The 18084-nt window shown below is 47.3% G+C and overlaps 1 protein-coding gene across 8 annotated transcripts in view; it reads right to left on the reverse strand.

Moving 5' to 3' along the window:
• Positions 1-257: 257 nt before the first annotated feature.
• Positions 258-18084, reverse strand: part of CSPG5 (chondroitin sulfate proteoglycan 5) — a 267551-nt gene continuing 249724 nt past the window's right edge. Inside the window, exons 4-6 of one of the 8 annotated variants that reach the window (XM_069645839.1) lie at positions 16304-16376; positions 3422-3461; positions 673-809 (exon numbers count right to left, since the gene is read on the reverse strand). In XM_069645839.1, the coding sequence (XP_069501940.1) occupies positions 3459-3461; positions 16304-16376 (76 nt within the window). In that variant the 3' untranslated portion in view covers positions 673-809; positions 3422-3458. Of the gene's footprint in view, positions 810-3421; positions 3462-16222; positions 16380-18084 lie in introns of all 8 variants that reach the window. The other 7 variants (XM_069645837.1, XM_069645838.1, XM_069645834.1 and 4 more) reach the window with 7 other exon arrangements.

Consider the following 18084-nt stretch of genomic DNA (forward strand, 5'->3'; position numbering starts at 1 on the left):
TATCTGACACATTACCTGCACAATCAAAGGCAAGCTACCAAAAAAAGGCGGGGCCAACTCTGACGGCATCCAAACTGCACACAGATCTTTTTGACCAAGGGAAGATGAACAACTTCTTGAAGAATGACTATATCCACCCTTTTCCTGGCTTACCTTCCTGCACCGTCTGGAGTGGAGGCCTTTTGTGCATTCAGGACACCCTCACACATAGACACCTTGAGTTAGCTCCCATTCCATAATTCAAGCACCATGAAGCATTTTGGTGTAAATTTAAAAATGTTTTATTTTTAATTTTCCTGGTTATTGTTATTTATCTCACAGTATTTAAAAAAAAAGTTTGATAAAGTACAAAAAAGTCAGTTGAAGTACAGCAAAGATTTAAGGAACAGGGCCATGTACGGCCCAGGCGATGATGGAGACACAGGGGGTCACGTACCAAATCACCCACTTGGAACACAGTGCTTTTGGGGGTGGGAGGTGGGGTCAGCTTCCTCCTTCTGCTTCAAATTTCCATACAAAATACACCAAAGCATGCCATGGGACTCACAGGGGAGGTCTGGGAGTGACAGGGATTTGGGGAACGGTAGGGATAAAGGGTAACAACAGTTAAGAGCACTGAGCGTCAATGAAAGTTGCATCTCCCCGCTTCAGGTCAGGTTATTCTGCAGACAGTTCACCTCGGGGCTGTCTTGCCCACACTTCTCGCTCTCGGCCTTCGGTGAGAGGGAGTTCTGGATGTTGAAGCCTTCGTCATCTTTCAGGACAGACCGTGGAGGCTCCTGCAGCTTGTGCGGAGCACTGGGATCCTCCTGGTATAGATAGGGATTGGGGGACAGGAGAGGGGAACAAATAGTAAAAGGAGGTGATCAGACCATGATTTAATGAGTAAAGGCTATACACTGCACACCAGAAGCCTCAATGTGGCAACTCAACCTAACGCTGCCATCTATACTAACATGTCTTTAGTGGTTGTGGGCAAACAGATACCCTGAATGGTGGTGTTTTCCTAACTGAAATCGGAAATAAATAAACACCTTTGTGATGTGAGTCTCACACATTGGAGTCAGTGCTTCAGTTAAGACCTCTTGGACATGTTTTAATCCAGAAAAAGCCACACAGAAAATTAATAAAAATAGGAAATCGAAGACTTGCTTGGATTGCACTGAGCTTAAAGTATGACTTCCAGTTTTGGACCCTGAAAATATTTAGAAATATTCTAATGGTATTTTGATTTTCCTTCAGTGTCTCCCGGCATCTTTCCCTCTGGTCCTTCTGGCCAGACAGACTTTTACTGCTTTGTTCTCAGACCAGAAAAACAGAAATCAAGAGATTCTACTTATTTTCTTACCCACCTTACACTTTCTTTGACATTGAAGTCATATTCTGCCAAAATATTATCATGGAAGTATTTTGACTCCCCCAAAAACTGGAATGACTTCCACGTTTGTAGGCTTTTTGTAATACTATGACTTCCCCTCCCAAAAGGTTATCAGAAGTACCGCTTGGAGTACAGTCCCCCCACTGGCGAATCTCTGTGGCCTCATTGACTATGATGGAGTTTCTAACTTGGCAATCACATTTTTGTTTGAATTGCCTCAAATCAAACTCTTGAAGATGCTTGGATCTTGAGAGAGTTGTATTTAAGGCCAGGTGAAGGGTTGTCCGTGGACCCTGCTGCTAATCGGCATGTAGACCATGAGTAACTAGCAGCCAAATGGTGTCCAGATGTACTTATCTTTTTCAGCAGCAGCTCTCAGGTCCAAACACAAGAGGGTGGTACCCAGTGAGGCGCGAGGGAAGAGTTTATAAAGCCGGGGTCTGCAACCAGCGGTTCTCCTGATGTTTTGGACTACAACTCTCATGATCCCTCATCATTGACTATGCTGGCTAGGAGTGATGGGAAGCGTATTCTAAAACATCTGGCGAGCAAAAGGTTGCAGATCCCGAGACTAAAGCATCAACACTTGAAATAACTGATGTCGCCTCTCATTGTGGACTGGGTCAAGGTCAGAGATATTACCGCTCAGGAAAACATCAAACGTAAACCTGCAGCAGAATTCCAATGAGTCAGATTGAGGAGTGGTTAGAATGTGAGAAGGATTCTCTAGGTATTGGGTTAAAGAGCAGAACATTACATCAAATGAAACGGACATTTCTCGCACTATCGGAAATGTCGTCAGGCCGAGTACGATAGTTAATTTCACATCCTTACTGTTCATGGCCTGTAAGAATGTGGTTGTATTTTCCCTTGTTCCCTCCCTTGCCTTGAAGCGCTTTGAAACACATTGCATATAGGCGCTATATAAATAAACAATCATATCATATCATATCAAGTGTTCCTTAGGGGAACTGGACGATTTTGCAGCTCTGCTAAGAAAGGACGCTAGGGCTGCAGTCGAGGCTGTCCTTTGTCTGGTTTGCCAGACAGCCTTTGGCAGGCCAGCAGTCATTTCACCTGTAAGCAGAATGTAGTTGTGCGTCTGCACAGACTGATGCGTGTCATCCACGCACCTATTGCCCACAGACCATGTGTTCTCATATATAATGTTTGTTCAGGCTTACAACTGATCAGACAGGAAGAATGGGTGGGTGACCAGTTCATTGCTCTGCTCTGGAGGGTTCCAGAAGCAGAGAGATTTTGGACTTTTAGGGTGACAGGACCTACACTAGTCTGCGATGGGCTCTTTTCAGATCCCTCTTTTTTGTGAAGAACAATTAGAACGAGTAATCGCGTTACTAAGGGTGCCAGTGTTCACATCTTTTTTTTGTGTTCTGGATCCCGCCGCTGCTTCAGAGTTGGGCCTTCAAGAAGCAGTGAGGGATTTACTATGGCCACTCCCCTTGACTCCCCCTGACTTGCTTGATTCTAGATGTGTGTGCGGGCTTCCACTCTTCTAAGTTCCAATGGTGCCAATGTGTCTTGGCTGATTCAAGGACCTTAGGGCACCAATGGAGAGAGTGGAGCTCCCGCTATCTCAGCAGCTGGGTAAATATTCCATCCAGCTCAAAACCTGATTCAGAGAGCTGCATGTTACTTGCTGGCCAAAGGTTTGAATTTTGCCAAGCCCTGACTCACTGTATCATTCTTCTGAGGATGAGAACTTGAGTTCACTTCAGTTGGGGCAGCAAAGGGTAGTTCTGTTTGTGATTGCTACTCTATAAAGAAGGTCAGTATATGAGGAGGTGATTACCATTGCTCACTCGGTGCAAGAGGGTGTAGAAAATCATGCACCCGGGCTCCCAGGACACCCGTACATCACTTTATTGCATGACTCGGTTTCTCCAAAATGGCAGTTATATTTCAGTTTGTTATAGTCTCCTTGCCTTCAGAAGAACTACATTTCCGTGTATTATTGTCCCCTTACATCCCATGGCAAAGACAAGAAGAGTTATTTTGTGGTGAGATTGCGGGTGTCCTTACCTGCCGGCGTGGTTTGAGCCTGGTCTGCTAGGGGACTTTACTGCAGTTAATGGAAAAAGAGTTTTGAAATAAGATGTAAACAACTTGGATAAAGGGAAGGAAGGGCTAGCTTTTACAAAGTGGTGTCCAGCTTAAAGTCTGGGGAGTTAGCAAAACTACATAAAAGAAAAAAGAAACTCTAAATAGCTAATTTGTGGCCCCATCCAGAAAGGAAGTTCTCCCATGTGATGTTCATGGCAAACTTCCTTAGTAAATGGAGCCCAAAAGCAGACTATGGGTATGCACTGATTTGGGTAGCCTTTCATGGCCAACTATTGCCAAGCGCAGGGTGAATACATTGCTTGTGGGGAAGATGGCACTGTGCCTTGTGACCTGTCATAGCTGTTGAGATTAAATGGAACGTAAACATTCCAAGGCGTGTGCTCTTGGATAAAAGTGTCAGCTGTGCAGGGTTGAGCAATTGTGAAGACTTGTTAAAATTGAGGAATTTCAAAGTAACCCTGCGGTCTGGCTTCCTGCAGAACAGAATGCTGGGTATCGGGGAATTCCCATTGGCGGTTGGGTGTGCCCTTCATAGCCCCATGGCCTTGCAGGTGTGAGTTTTGGAGGAACACGTGGAGGATTTGGAGATGCAAGATGTTGACAATTTCTGGGTTCCTTCTGGGCCTTGTTGTGCCCCCATATTTTCATGGGTGCATACTTTCTGATCCTATCTCCCAATGGAGGTTAGGGTACTTTCTTCCAAATCTGCCCACAAACAACCTCTCCTATCCTTTGAAGATTTCCATACTCTATCCCTGCTCATCCTTCCTCACTCTGCACCTGCCTTTCCTCCATCGGTGCATATTACTGCTGACTGCCTGGCAGTAGTTCCAAAAGGTGCACATTGTATATGATGCCACCTAGTGTGTCCATATAGTTCCCGTTATGTGCCCCATTGCAAACCCCATCACTAACTGGCCCACAATCTACCACAAATACTCCCATGTAAAGCAGCTGATGACAGTACTGCTCTGACCTCTAACACATTCCTGTCATTAATAAATACAACTAGAGAATGAGACCCAGGCACTAAACAAAAGGCTACCAGAGCTCCACCACACCGTTAAGAGTCCTCTGCAAGACACGTCATGCTTTTAGGTAAGAAATGTGTTGGTATGTTCTTCTGGGCCACCGTAAGTGCTGGTGGGCTGTGCCAGAAGAGAATGCTGGCGTGTCTACCACTTTCCTTATGTCCTTTTTGTAATGGATTATTTATACCACGCTTAATACCCAGAGGTTTCTAAGCGCGGAGCCGGGGATCGAACCTGGGTTGCTCCTTGTTGCCCCAGCGCTATCCTCCCGAGACAATGCATGCACGTGACGTGTTGGTGCAACTGTATGTGCAAATACCCACAAAGGGGCTCGTCGTGCACCAGGAACACACATGTGCTTACTCTGCCTTAAGCAACTGATCAGGAATAAACACTCATGGTAGAGAATGCAGTTGGATCTCACAATCATTATTACTTAGTCCCTCTCCCTCGTCGCAGTTTCAGTTTTTACCATATTGACTGAGGGTGAGTCATGTCAAGGACACAGGTAACCCTTTAAATTGAACAAAACAAAACGTGCAGCTCCTAGACCTGTCCTGGGTATCAAGAATTGTTTTTTTATTTTATCCTCGTCGCCAGTTGTTGGGCTTCGGACCTACGGGTGAAGGACAGAGGACACGGGACACCATCTTGGTTCATTCACCCCTTGCTTTTTTAATACTCCCGCCTCTTCCTCCGTTTGGCTCCTCCTCTTCCTCTCCTTACAGCCTTGCCTCTTAACCCTTTAGACGACAGGCACTTCCCGCGCAACAGTGGCCAATCACCCATAATCCTCTTTGTTGGTTTCCTCTGACGCAGTCGTTGCACTGGAGGGTGGACACGGCTCTGTATCTAGCTTTGTGTTCTTTTTTGTTAGATTTACTGCAGATGTGATGTGTCAAGATCTGCATTACGTTCCTCTCAAAGGCACCCCCAGAATGCGTTTTGGGCTCTTTCATTTGTATTTGAGGGTGGGTATGGCCAGGCAGGCCAATACCCTCGAGGCCTGGCTGGCATTTTGTGGACTGTTCTCTTCAGCTATAACAAGGGGCAAGTGGGTGCAACTTGTGGGGAGATGAATATGCGCCATCTATGAGGAATTCGCAGCATGCAGACACCAGGGTCTGTGCTGCTGAATAAGTGGTGAATCAGGGGACATTTATATCCCTGACCCTTAGTTCCAGATACAAGTCTACTTCCGTTATACTTATTTAAGGAATTCATACTGTTTAAGTAACTTATGATATTCGTTTAATGACCCTGTCAAGGGGGTGGGGGCTTCCCAACCTGGTGCAGGAGGCCTACCAGGGCACTTGTCAGAGCCAGGGAATTGGGAGGGCCTCAGTCTCAGTCCCATCTACATGTGCCAGTTTGAAAGAAGAAAGTACCTCTTTGATTTGCTGCATATCTGCTGTACAAAATGCTGGCCAGTCTCCCGTATGACAACTGATACTAGGATTCCTTGTGGCGGATACCAGTGGCGGAGGCGGCAACAAACAGAAAGGCAGCGGAATGCCACACGAAGCAGACCAGCAGTCCAGGTGGCCCATACAACCCACAAACAAACTTTGAAAGTTACTTTGCTTACAGCGGGCCGCCATTACAGCAAGCTGACTGACCCACATTACAAAAGGGGATGGCGCTTGTAATCACCTTGATGGTTTCTGATGCATGTAACTCAGTCCCTTGTGGAGAGGAAGCCAGCAATTGGCCTTGCGGAACCAGCTGAGGCAGACAGCCAATGAAAGGGGAAGGAGAGGATAAAGGAGCACAGGAAGGTATATGCAGTGTCGGTTGTTCGGGTGAGGTCAATGGAGGAGAAGGTGGGCCAAGAGACCAGTTGGTGGAAGGACAGTGCAGAGGACTGTGGAGGAGGCTTGCAGAAAGCATGTGCAAGGTGAGGTATTGGTTGGTGAGATAAGATGGTACTTGGGTGAGAAAGTGCGTGTAAGGTGAGTGAATGAGACTAAGTAGCATATATGAAGTGTGAGTGAGTTTGTTTGAGATGACTGGGAGAGTGAAAGGAGGGTCACTCTGGGAGAAGAAGTGGGTGGAGAGATGTATAGTTAGAGGAGACTGTGGAACAGTGAGAGGAGGGAGTAGTGGGGAGTGGTGGAGAGTAGGACGAGGAGAAATTAATGGAGAGTAGTACATAGTAGAAGAGTGTAGTAGGGCCTGAGAGTAGTAGAGTGGTAGGAGGGGAGAATAGTTGAGTGTTAGGAGGTTAAAGTAGTGGAGAGCAGTCAAAGAAGAAAGTAGTGGAGCAAAGAGGGAGAGTAGAAGTGCACATAATGCAGAGTAACATCAGAGGGCTAGAGATAGGAAGAGAGAGGTAGAGAAAGCAAGAGTGGGAGAAAGGGAAAGGAAGTACAGAACACCATGCCAAGGAGTACAAGAGCACGCAAGGAAGAAAATTGGGTGTACCCAGGGTGGTTGAAAGGTACCAATGCTGGTTATTATTCTTATTGTGGGATCCCGGGTTAGGATACACCCCGAAAAACATGAAGGGAGTAAAATAAAAATGTTGATTGCCTTCAGGCCTTCACCAATAGTCAGTGAGATCTTAGATAGTAGGGGTTACCAATCTCTATTGGCCATCTAGGGGTTTAGGGATGCCTGGGCTAGAGCATCCAACACCCATGGGAGACGAGAAAGAGAGGGCCAACCCCTAGTGAGCCTCATCTCCAACATGTTATTAAAAACAGTTGAACTGTCGTCGAGAGTTGTGTTCAGGCCATCTTTGACAGAAGCTACACTTCTATCTTTCTGGTCATGTGACCCAAACACCACGTGTTGGGGCACAGAGAAATCTGTCAAAGGGGCCTACTTCTATTGGAAAGGCAAGAACAAGCTGAAATAACTATTCCGGGATCCAGACATGGCATGGGAGAGGAAGGACATAGGTATGGTTTCATCATGACGCCATATTTAAAAGGGCACCATGAGCTAATTTCTGTTAAAAAGAAATTCAACTAACCCAGAAATGTCACTGTGGTCTCCTCTTTCTTTCTATATGAAATTGCTTTCTTTCTATATATTTAGTCCTCTGTAGAAATTGAGGCTCCCCTAAGCGTCCTGATTTATCTGAATTTTAATTGGTTATTTATAATTCGCTTAATGCCCAGAGGTTTCTAAGCGCGGACTCGGGATCGAACCTGTGTTGCTCCACGTTGTCCTGTTTCCAAGGCAAGCGTGTTTCCCCTGAGCTATCCTTCCGGCCTGAGGTTACTGTGATGGGGCGTTTAGATTCTGGGATGCCAATACATTGTAACTGCACTGTGTGGAGCAGTTTGCCCATTACAATGTTTATGCAAACACATCTTTGTGCAAGTAAGGAAGCATTTGAGAATCACATTGCAACCCCGGTACGTATAGGCAAATGATTCTACACCTCACTGGCCTGTGTACGTATGGTGAACGATTCATCTGACGCTTGGGCTCGCTATCCCGTAGGTTTCCTGTCGGAAGGGGAACAGGCCATATCTCCAATTCGAAATAGCCCAAAAACTCCCATCGCGGAAAGGAGACATTTTAACATTCCTTTCGAAAAGTATTCACTTACAGACTAATAATCACATGATACAAATGTAATTACTTTCCACAATGTAATTCTCTGAAACTAACTGGAGTGGTCTGATTACCACTAAATTGCAACTATTCACAAAAGGAGGGAGTTGTTCACAACCTGAGAATGGATAGTTCCAAAAACAATGGGTACATGGCCGTTCAACACCCACATGTAGGATAGCACTGTCCAACCACTCAAAGGACTATCCAACACCCAATCAGAGCCTATACGATGAGGCTGTACATCGACTAGTGGATGCGGTGGTCCAAAAGCCCTGTGGTGGGAAGAATGGTTGTCCTGGATGGGGATGTCCAACAACCTTAGGAATGGTTCTGTCAAGAAACCCAAGGATAATGATTCCCAACAACCTTAGGCGGAGGGTACCCAAGAGCCGACGGTAGGGCAATCCAACAGTTAACAGTTAACCCTTAGGATCAGGCTGTCCAACCATACTGGGGTGGACTGTCCAAAATCCTCATATTAGGGCTGTGCCAAGGACATCGGGAAATCTCAGTACTGAAGGATGGCACTGAACCCATGCTGGCTGCAGTAACACACGGAGATGCCCAATGTGAGGCCTTGCCCCTGAGACTACATGTGAATCTCCAGTGGGACTGGCTCTGTGATCACCCTGGGAATACAGTTACCTATAGAGGGGCATAAAGGCAGCAGGCATGTCTACAATCAGCTGGGGTTGTGCAAAATCCTTCTATGCGCGGCAACTGAACTTAAATATCAAATTATGAACAGAAAATACACTCACGAACACTTGCACTAACCCATTCCCTGACCGCTTTCCTGTCACATTCCATTCCTTGTGCCACTCAGGAGGATCGTTCAGGGGCAACGTGCTCGCCTTGGAAGCAAGACCGCACGGAGCAACACAGGTTCATTCCCCGGTCCGCGCTTAGAAACCTCTGGGTATTAAGCGCGTTATAACCAATCGTATCATATCGTCTAGAGAAGAATACAAATATAAAATAGGGACTGTGAGAATCATCCCATCTGCCAATTTCCCAGGTGTGTTTTTGGCACGCCCAAACCTTATTCAGTCACAAGAAGTAAACTTATTTTGTCAATCACATAGTTACATTTTTGTTTGCTGCCTTCGTGTCCATTCTTTACTGACTAAATTCTCATGGAAAATGAGACGCGTGCCCTTTAAGAGCAGTTGATAAAATCAAGCTGAAGGAGGACAAAGGATTCATGAATCTCTTTCAATCTGCAAGTGGCCCATCTTGTGGGCAGTGAAAGAGTTCTCTTCTCTATGTTTGCCTTTTTAGTTCATCGAATTCGTCTACAGGAGAATCCCTGGCACGACTCTGGACCCAGGACCGTTGAACTTGCAGTATGCTAGGAAGGGCTATCAGTTGCCGTTGCGCGCCTTGCGCCAGAGGAGGGATAGGCAGCTCTGCTGCCGTGTTCCTGTTTCCTAGTTTCTGCTTCAGGATGCAATCCTGGAGCTGCTCATCATCCTGGCGAGGTAGATAAGGCGTACAGATAACTAGGGCGATGAACAACGCCTGCCGGAAGCTTGGAGGCTGTTAAAGTCTTACAAAGCAATTCATGTTATCAGACACATTGTAAACTATCGGTGGGTATAAGGGGCTATAACACAAGGCCCTCTGATATTGCATTTCAAGAACATCAACAGCTCCGCCCTTTCTCCTCATCGATAACCTAGAGCACCTTATTTATTCCAGACTTAAGACACCCAGAGTCCCATCAGTGCTTTTAACCCTTAAACTGGAGCACCTGTAGAATGACATCCACCGCTCCACCCAGCTCCCCATAAAATAGCCTGGAGCACGCCTGCTTCTTCAGCCTTTAGACATTTAGAGTGCCATCAGTGCTCTTCACCCTTATACCGAAGCCACCCCGATGATACAGTTTCAAGGTATCCCCAAGCGTCCACACTCTGACCAGAGCACCCAACCCACTCCAGCCCTACGACCTTCACACGCCCAAAACCCAACATTTGGCTGTGCCTCTGGAAGTCTCCGAGGAGGCTTCCAGAGGCACAGGCTTGGCAGTGAAACATGACAGGGGCGATGACATCCCCCCCTCACCGCGCCATCTTGATTCCGCAGCACCGCTCAGCTTCCTCACGGGACCGTGATCTATAGCGGATTTGCGCGTGGAAGTTCATTCCAAGGTCCTAATGGCAGAAACATCTGTCATTGTATGTGCAGATGTTTCAGCGCTGATTTGGTCCGTGTGAGTGGTGGCGAGTGCTGGGATCGTGGCACCAGATGGGTCTTTCGGGGCCAGCGGCGGCGGGGGCGAGAGCACCACGGAGATTCGCAGGTCAATGGATGATCACATACAACAATGACAGACCAGCTGGCGTGGGCATCGCCTCAGTGCCCTCTGGAGGGACAACAAAATGCAGTGCAAGCAAGACAAGGGGAGAGGAAAGCAGAGCACTGGAGAGGGAGTATGACATTGAAACAAGCCGCTGCCTTGGGGCTAATTCAGAGTTTCCGCAGTGCCACAAAGTGGGGCAGCCTCCCTTCTTTCCCACCCTGTCGCCCGCATCTTTACCTACCCAACGCATACATAATGGCCATTTGTACCAAATTCACCACAAACTGCACTCACCCTGGCACTGCAGCACTGGGCATTTCTTCCCAACGCAGTGAAATTGGTTGAATCCAATTCAGAAGTAGGCAACTCTGAGAGGGCTCTACCAAGATCAGTACCCCTGACTTGCACATAGTACACACCCCACAGCAGGCACCCAGTACTGCAGGCTATCTTGCTGGCATGCAAAACATAAATGCATACCCCTCAACCTGTACAGTCTCCAAGCGGGTCCGAATCAGATGTTTTTGGCAAGTGATCTCGTGCAAGTCAATTGGAATGAATACATGTTTTGGGCTGGGAGCCCGCTGAAATTTCTGGAGGATAAGGGACTTGCAAAAATTGTGAAATGAGTCCAGTGAGGGTAAGGACCTCCAAATGCGGGTGAGCTCAGAGGTATGTACGAAATGATTGGTTTTCCACTGTGGTGTGGGTTGAAGAGAAGTCAGTGCATTGTGTGACTGATGGTGTGTGACAGCTATGTGCTGATTTTTGGGTCCAAACGCATGGGTGGCTGGCTGGGAATCTTGGGATCCTCCAAATTCTTGACCCTACTATTGAGGCAATCATTCTCTCCCGATGTCAAGGGGCTTCGATTGATACCCCCACCCCCTTAGGTGCGAACTCCCAATTGTGATACCCCAGTTCTCCCTACACTTCTGCAGGCAGGCCATTAATGACCCGATTGGCTCTGCTTTCAGAATCATTCATCCTGAAAATGTCTCATTGTGCTTAACACATTTCCCAGATAACAATATCATAATAATATGAACCATTTATATTGTGCACATCGCACACTGACTTGCCTCTAGGTACTTAAATATCAGGTGGTAGTAACATCCAGTTGAGTGGACTCATCCCAACCCCTTCAGAAGGCGAAACATGTGAGTCAGAACTGCAGGGACCAGAGAAATTGACTTTCAGGTTGCGGGCAGATCTCTGCAGCAGGAGCTTAACCCACTGGCCTGTAGAAGACAGAACCAGAGTGATACCCAGACACAGTCAGGACTTGACAAAGTGTCTGTTCTAATCTTCCGAGGGCGCCAACGGCCTGCCCCCTGAGGCACATTTCCCCTATTACGCCTTGTCTACGTTGGAAGCTATGGGAGCCAACAGCCTGCCCCCTGAGGCACATTTCCCCTATTACGCCTTGTCTATGTTGGAAGCTATGGGAGCCAACGGCCTGCCCCGGCGTCACATTTCCCCTATTACGCCTTGTCTAGGTTGGAAGCTATGGGAGCCAACGGCCTGCCCCGGCGTCACATTTCCCCTATTACGCCTTGTCTACGTTGGAAGCTATGGGAGCCAACAGCCTGCCCCCTGAGGCACATTTCCCCTATTACGCCTTGTCTACGTTGGAAGCTATGGGAGCCAACAGCCTGCCCCCTGAGGCACATTTCCCCTATTACGCCTTGTCTACGTTGGAAGCTATGGGAGCCAACGGCCTGCCCCGGCGTCACATTTCCCCTATTACGCCTTGTCTAGGTTGGAAGCTATGGGAGCCAACAGCCTGCCCCCTGAGGCACATTTCCCCTATTACGCCTTGTCTATGTTGGAAGCTATGGGAGCCAACAGCCTGCCCCGGCGTCACATTTCCCCTATTACGCCTTGTCTACGTTGGAAGCTATGGGAGCCAACAGCCTGCCCCGGCGTCACATTTCCCCTATTACGCCTTGTCTATGTTGGAAGCTATGGGAGCCAACGGCCTGCCCCGGCGTCACATTTCCCCTATTACGCCTTGTCTACGTTGGAAGCTATGGGAGCCAACAGCCTGCCCCCGGCGTCACATTTCCCCTATTACGCCTTGTCTAGGTTGGAAGCTGCAGATATATCAAAACATGCCCTTAGAGTACAAGCATAACCTGATTGGGATGAGGAGCAGGCGTCCATATGGCAGAACGGTGCAGTTTCCCCAGAGGTTGGAAGTTCTGGAAGAAGTCAGTGTGCAGGAGCCATGCTGTGTCCCCCTGTGGCTCTGATGGCGGGCCCCAGATAGGAAGAGCCAATCCCTCGCCCTAGAGCAGTGGTATTCAAACTGGTTTATGTTGAGGCCCCCTTCAGTAATAATGTTGTTGCCAAGCTCCCCTCCCCCCTGAGTAAAAATGGTGTTGCTGCACCACGCCCAGATGCAACATCTGTGTACATTTCCATTAAAAGCAGTCATGTGCTCCCTTTTGCCTCCTGCCTCTCCCGCGGCCATCCTTCCGGCAGACCTAGGGGGGCCAGCCCCACAGGCGGAAGATCAGTGCCCTAGAGAGTGGCAATGTGAAACTGTCCGCAGACAGAGATACGCCTTCACTGAAGGATGCCCTCAGCTAACAGGCCTATTGTATATTGGCACTCATGGCCGTCCAGGGCAGGTGTGGCATGAACAAGAGTAGGATGGGTGGCATCCCTTGACCACTCTCTCTCGCCTGGGCGAGGGAGTGAAGCAATGTCTACTGCTCTCTCTTGAGCAGGGAACCAAGGATGGCGTTCTTTGCAGCCTATTCGGTTTAGAAAAATGAACAGGGACACACTCCTCACTTTTGAGCGGAGGAGAGTAGGATGGCTCCCACTGCTCTGTACTGGGTGGGAGAGATTGTGAAGCCTTCTGCTCCTTTCTGCTGGGTAGGCCTACGCAGGATGACCTTCACTGATCTCCACTGGGAAGATGACAGTAGGTTGGTTTTCACTCCTCTACTGGGTACACTAGAGTAGGGTGTCATCCACTACCTTCGACTGGGTAAAGGAGATTGAGATGGTTTACGCTACTCTCTACTGGGGTAAAGTAGAGAAGGATTGCTTCCAAAGCTCTCTCCTGGGTGGAGGAGTGGAGGGTGGCTCACACTCCTCTAATGGCTAGAGAAGAGTAGGCTGGCTACCAATGCTCTCTAGAGGGCGAAGATGGTTTACACTCCTCTCTAATAGGTGGGGTAAGGAACGATAGTTTTTCCTGCTTTCCACGTGGTGGGGGGCATTAGGATGCTTGCACTTCTCTCTACTGGGAGGAGGAAAGTGGGATGGCTCACATTACTTTCTACTCGGTGGAGGAGGGTAGGATGTCTTACTCTGTTATCTTCTGGGTAGAGGAGAGTAGGCTGGCTTTTGCTGCCCCTTCCCTAACAGGAGGGTGCCTGCCCTGAAAGAGTGGGACTTTCTAGCAGCTACTTCTTAAAGATGGGGATCTGTAGAAACAGTGCTAACGAGTCATGTGGGCCCAACTTGGAGTACCGTTGAGTTGAGCGTTGCACAGAGACATACCTGTTGTTCTTTGGTTAACAGGCAAATAGTGTAACATTCTGATTGTAAAGGAGATATGATTGCTTGGTCTCGTCTAGCGGGGCGGGCATCCCACTCCTGCATTTTGCAGGCTATGAAATGGGTAGACCAGATAGAGGGGTGGGGGAGAGGTCCAAATATAGCTCGGTGGCATAATCTACTTTCTTGATGGAGCCAGGGCTGTAATTGCTGCTGCTGTATGGGCGGATGCCAAGAAAGGATATATCCGCTTTGAGATCTTTGGATGGAACAGGTTGGCCCAGGACACTGCAGGAATCTGTTATCCGCGGAGAGGCCCTGTGTCGAAGAGAAACCTGATATGCGTATTTCCATAGGGAGAGGTTCTGGCCCGTTTCCCAGCGATGCTGGCAACATCTCTTCTGGCCAAGTGTCCACGGGGTCCACAACTACCATGATGTCTGTCATGGTGGGATTCATTGTAAGTATATTTTAATAAATGTATTTGGAGCTCTGTGGATGGCAAATGTCTATACAGTACTTTCTGACGCGTTCTGGAAAGAGGCACATCTCAAGCATAGATGTACAATTATAGCCTCAGCCAATTAATTCAATAGGAGCACGTTTATGTTGACTACAAAAGAGCCAGTGTTGAACCAGGCAGGTGATTTTTCTGCAGGCGAATCAAATAGTGGGACGATAACTGATTAACTTTTCCATAAGGAAGGATTGTATCCATTCCATCAATTCTTCCTGCAGCCCCTGTCTGTGGGGGGAGAATTGGAAGATATATTGTGTCGAAAGCCGCTCACAGGCCTAAAAGGACCACAGCTCTGCCACAGCCACCATACACCTAACATTGCAGGCCATCCAATATGGCACCATCCACCTTACATTGCAGGCCATCCAATGTGGCACCATCCACTAAACATTGCAGGCCATCCAATGTGGCACCATCCACCTAACCTTGCAGGCCATCCAATATGGCACCATCCACCTAACATTGCAGGCCATCCAATGTGGCACCATCCACCTAACATTGCAGGCCATCCAATGTGGCACCATCCACCTAACATTGCAGGCCATCCAATGTGGCACCATCCACCTAACATTGCAGGCCATCCAATGTGGACATCACAAGAGAGTCAGTCCCTTGGGCGAGTTAGGTTGAGATGGTGATAGCTCTGCCACAGCCACCATCCACCTAACATTGCAGGCCATCAAATGTGGCACCATCCACCTAACATTGCAGGCCATCCAATGTGGACATGACAAGAGAGTCAGTCACCTGGGCGAGGGAGTTTGAGATGGTGATAGCTGCTTCGCCCTGTGGTAAGGGGATGGGGGGCTGAGGGGGAGCAAGATTGCTTCCTCTGCTCTCTTCTGGCTTAGAGAATTTTGTTTAGGGAGAATAAGGTGACGTCAACTCTTCCTTCCCAGGTGATGATGAGTACCATGACTTCGACTGCACACTTCTTGCCAGATACCAGCACATTGTATCCTCAACTCCATTAACCCTGCAAGCAGGTTGTGCATGTGGACAGGCCATGTGATGAGCGCAGACACATGTAGAGACATTGTGTGGAGCTTGACACACATGGATGTCTGAGATGCTTGACGGACGTGGACAGCGTGAGGAGCTGGACGCAGGTGGACGGTGTGAGGAACCTGGAGCACAAGGACAGACAGTGTGAGGTGCTTGGGACACATCGATCAAGTAAGGGGCTTGGGGTACTTGGGGGGAGATTGTGTGGAGCTCAGAGTGCAAAGAGAGTGTGAGGAGCTTGATGTGCTATGAAGGAGAGCCACCGTTAGCTCCCTCCAGCCTTCCCCTTTCAAAGCCCTGAAGCCCTGGCACCTGGAGATGGCTCACCCCACAGAGGGGGAGCAACGCTACTTGGAAACAGGCGTTTTCCACAAAAACATCTAAAGTCAACACAAAAATAAGTAAAATAATGGGGAATATTAAAACAACGTTAATATCAAAATAATCAAACAATTCAAACAAAAGAAAAAACATACATTCATCAAAATAAATATAATTCAAATGAAGAGTAAAGAAAATAAAAATCAACTACAATAACATCAAATGAAATAAAATGTAAATAAAAACAAAAGTATAATGAAGTACAGTACAAATAAAAATATATAATGAATATAAATACTAAATGAACAAAAAAAATCAAAATTAAGTAAATCTTAAGTAAAATTAAAATAATGACAGGACCCAGTTATAAACTCAGAGCAGCACTCTAAATCAGCCCCGGTGCAGCGACGGCGGAGGGCGGGGGGAATGGGGAGAGGGGCATAGGCGAGGGTACAACATGCAGAAGGTGAGTACACAAAAAGGTGAGTTACCTGACAGATAACGTTATCATAGTACGCCAGCGCGCGGGCGTGGGGGGAGAGCTTACATGGGGTGTCACAGAGTTTCCTTACATTTGGGTGGGAGCCTTCCGCGATGGTGGACAGAGAAAAGTTATCGTTGTGGAGCTCGGAGGGGGTCCGATATCTGCTGAGGTAGGTGCAGGCGAAGGAGGAGAAGAAAAGGGCGTGTTAGGTTAGCGTTCACTTTCGAATGATACAGGTTTGTTTTGTCATTTGACCGTTACCTTTCACTAACAGAGAACGTGTGATGGCACAGCAATACCACAAGATAACAATGGCGACAGAACACATAACATGGTATGCATAAAATATACAATACACCCAATTGAAATAGCATGGCGCAAATCATGTAGGATATAACATAATGAACAATAACATTTCACATAACATATAGCCACATGCAAAGTTCAGTTTAACATAGCTACCGTAAAACCCTCTTACGTAACAAGTAGCATAAAAACACGGGTTCAAAAGAAAGGTTTTAATTATTTTTTAATAGAGCCATTTAAGGAACCATGACATTATCCTTATTATCACCGATATCGTTATTCCACTTGGATACTTTAAACACGTCCCACACTTAACGGGCCAAGAAAATAGGTGAGATGCAATTAAAAATAGGATTTTGCCCATAGAAAGATAGCTTATAGATTTTCAGAAGAAGTGTGTTCAGGAATAGTGATACAAATGAGTATGACTGAGTGATATTCCTTGTCTAGCACATATTACAAGCTGAAGCACTTCTAGGTGCTTGATAAAACGTGGGGTGTTGATTTAGGATTGAGTAAGAATAATTTCAATAGCGCCTATTGGTACCATTTTCTCCCACTGACAACGAGTCCAGCTTCTTCTTAAAGTGTATACCATTGCGAGCTCATCACACAGCCCATCAATACTACCTCTCCACACTACTCAGCAATATCAGCTTCTCCCACTGCCCATCAGTGGCAGCTTTCCACGCCTCCTACAAGTACTATTTTCATCTACCGCTGACCACTGTAGCAATCACCCCCGCCGCAGGCGGCGTACTGGGCCGCTAATGGCCTGCCAGTCTGATCTTGGGCATTCAAATCCTAGGGGCTTCATCTGGGGTGTAAATAGTTTGAGGGTTTTTTGATGGGAGAAGGTTTGCGGGCTGTAAAAAAAAACAAAAACAAAATGGCCAATATAGAAATCGAAAAGTGCCTAAGTTCCTTTTTAATTTCTAGCGGCAGTGGGTTTGGAGGCAAGTAAGAAGCTAGGGAAGGGGGTTATTTATTTGTTTTTTTACCTTTGTAAAGTGCCCAAGCCCAAGGGCATCAGTGCGCTTTTTGCCATTATTTGAGATGACGTTGCGACAAAGGGGCATGGAGTGGAGTTGTGGGAGGAAATGGAGGCCGCAGCACCAAAGCACCAAAAGAAAGATGACGGCACCTGGGTAATGGGTGCGCGTGGCTTGTGGAACGCGGATGGACACTGGCAGATTCCGCCAGAATCTCCAGTCACCTGATTGGCTGGGTGTCTTTCCTCGGATGTGAATATTGGTTTTCACCAGCACCCAAAAGCGCCATACTTCTCAAATGTCCCTTCAGAGACAGCTTCTCAAAATGACCACTGGACTTAGCTTCTTACTTAGCTCTCTAATGCATATCACTCAATTACTTGATTCTTTATTCGGCTCAAAGCCATTAAGATTTCATAAAATAAAATATACAATAATCAACATATACATTTCAGTATAAAATACAATATTATTGGATAAAAGGGAAAACAAAAAGTGGTTACAATCATTAAATATAAACTGCATTCAAGAACTATAACAATCAGACGGAGTAAACAGGAAGGGGAGGGCC

Source organism: Ambystoma mexicanum, chromosome 2p (genome assembly GCF_040938575.1).
Source record: "Ambystoma mexicanum isolate Mex_15411 chromosome 2p, UKY_AmexF1_1, whole genome shotgun sequence".
NCBI lineage: Eukaryota > Metazoa > Chordata > Amphibia > Caudata > Ambystomatidae > Ambystoma > Ambystoma mexicanum.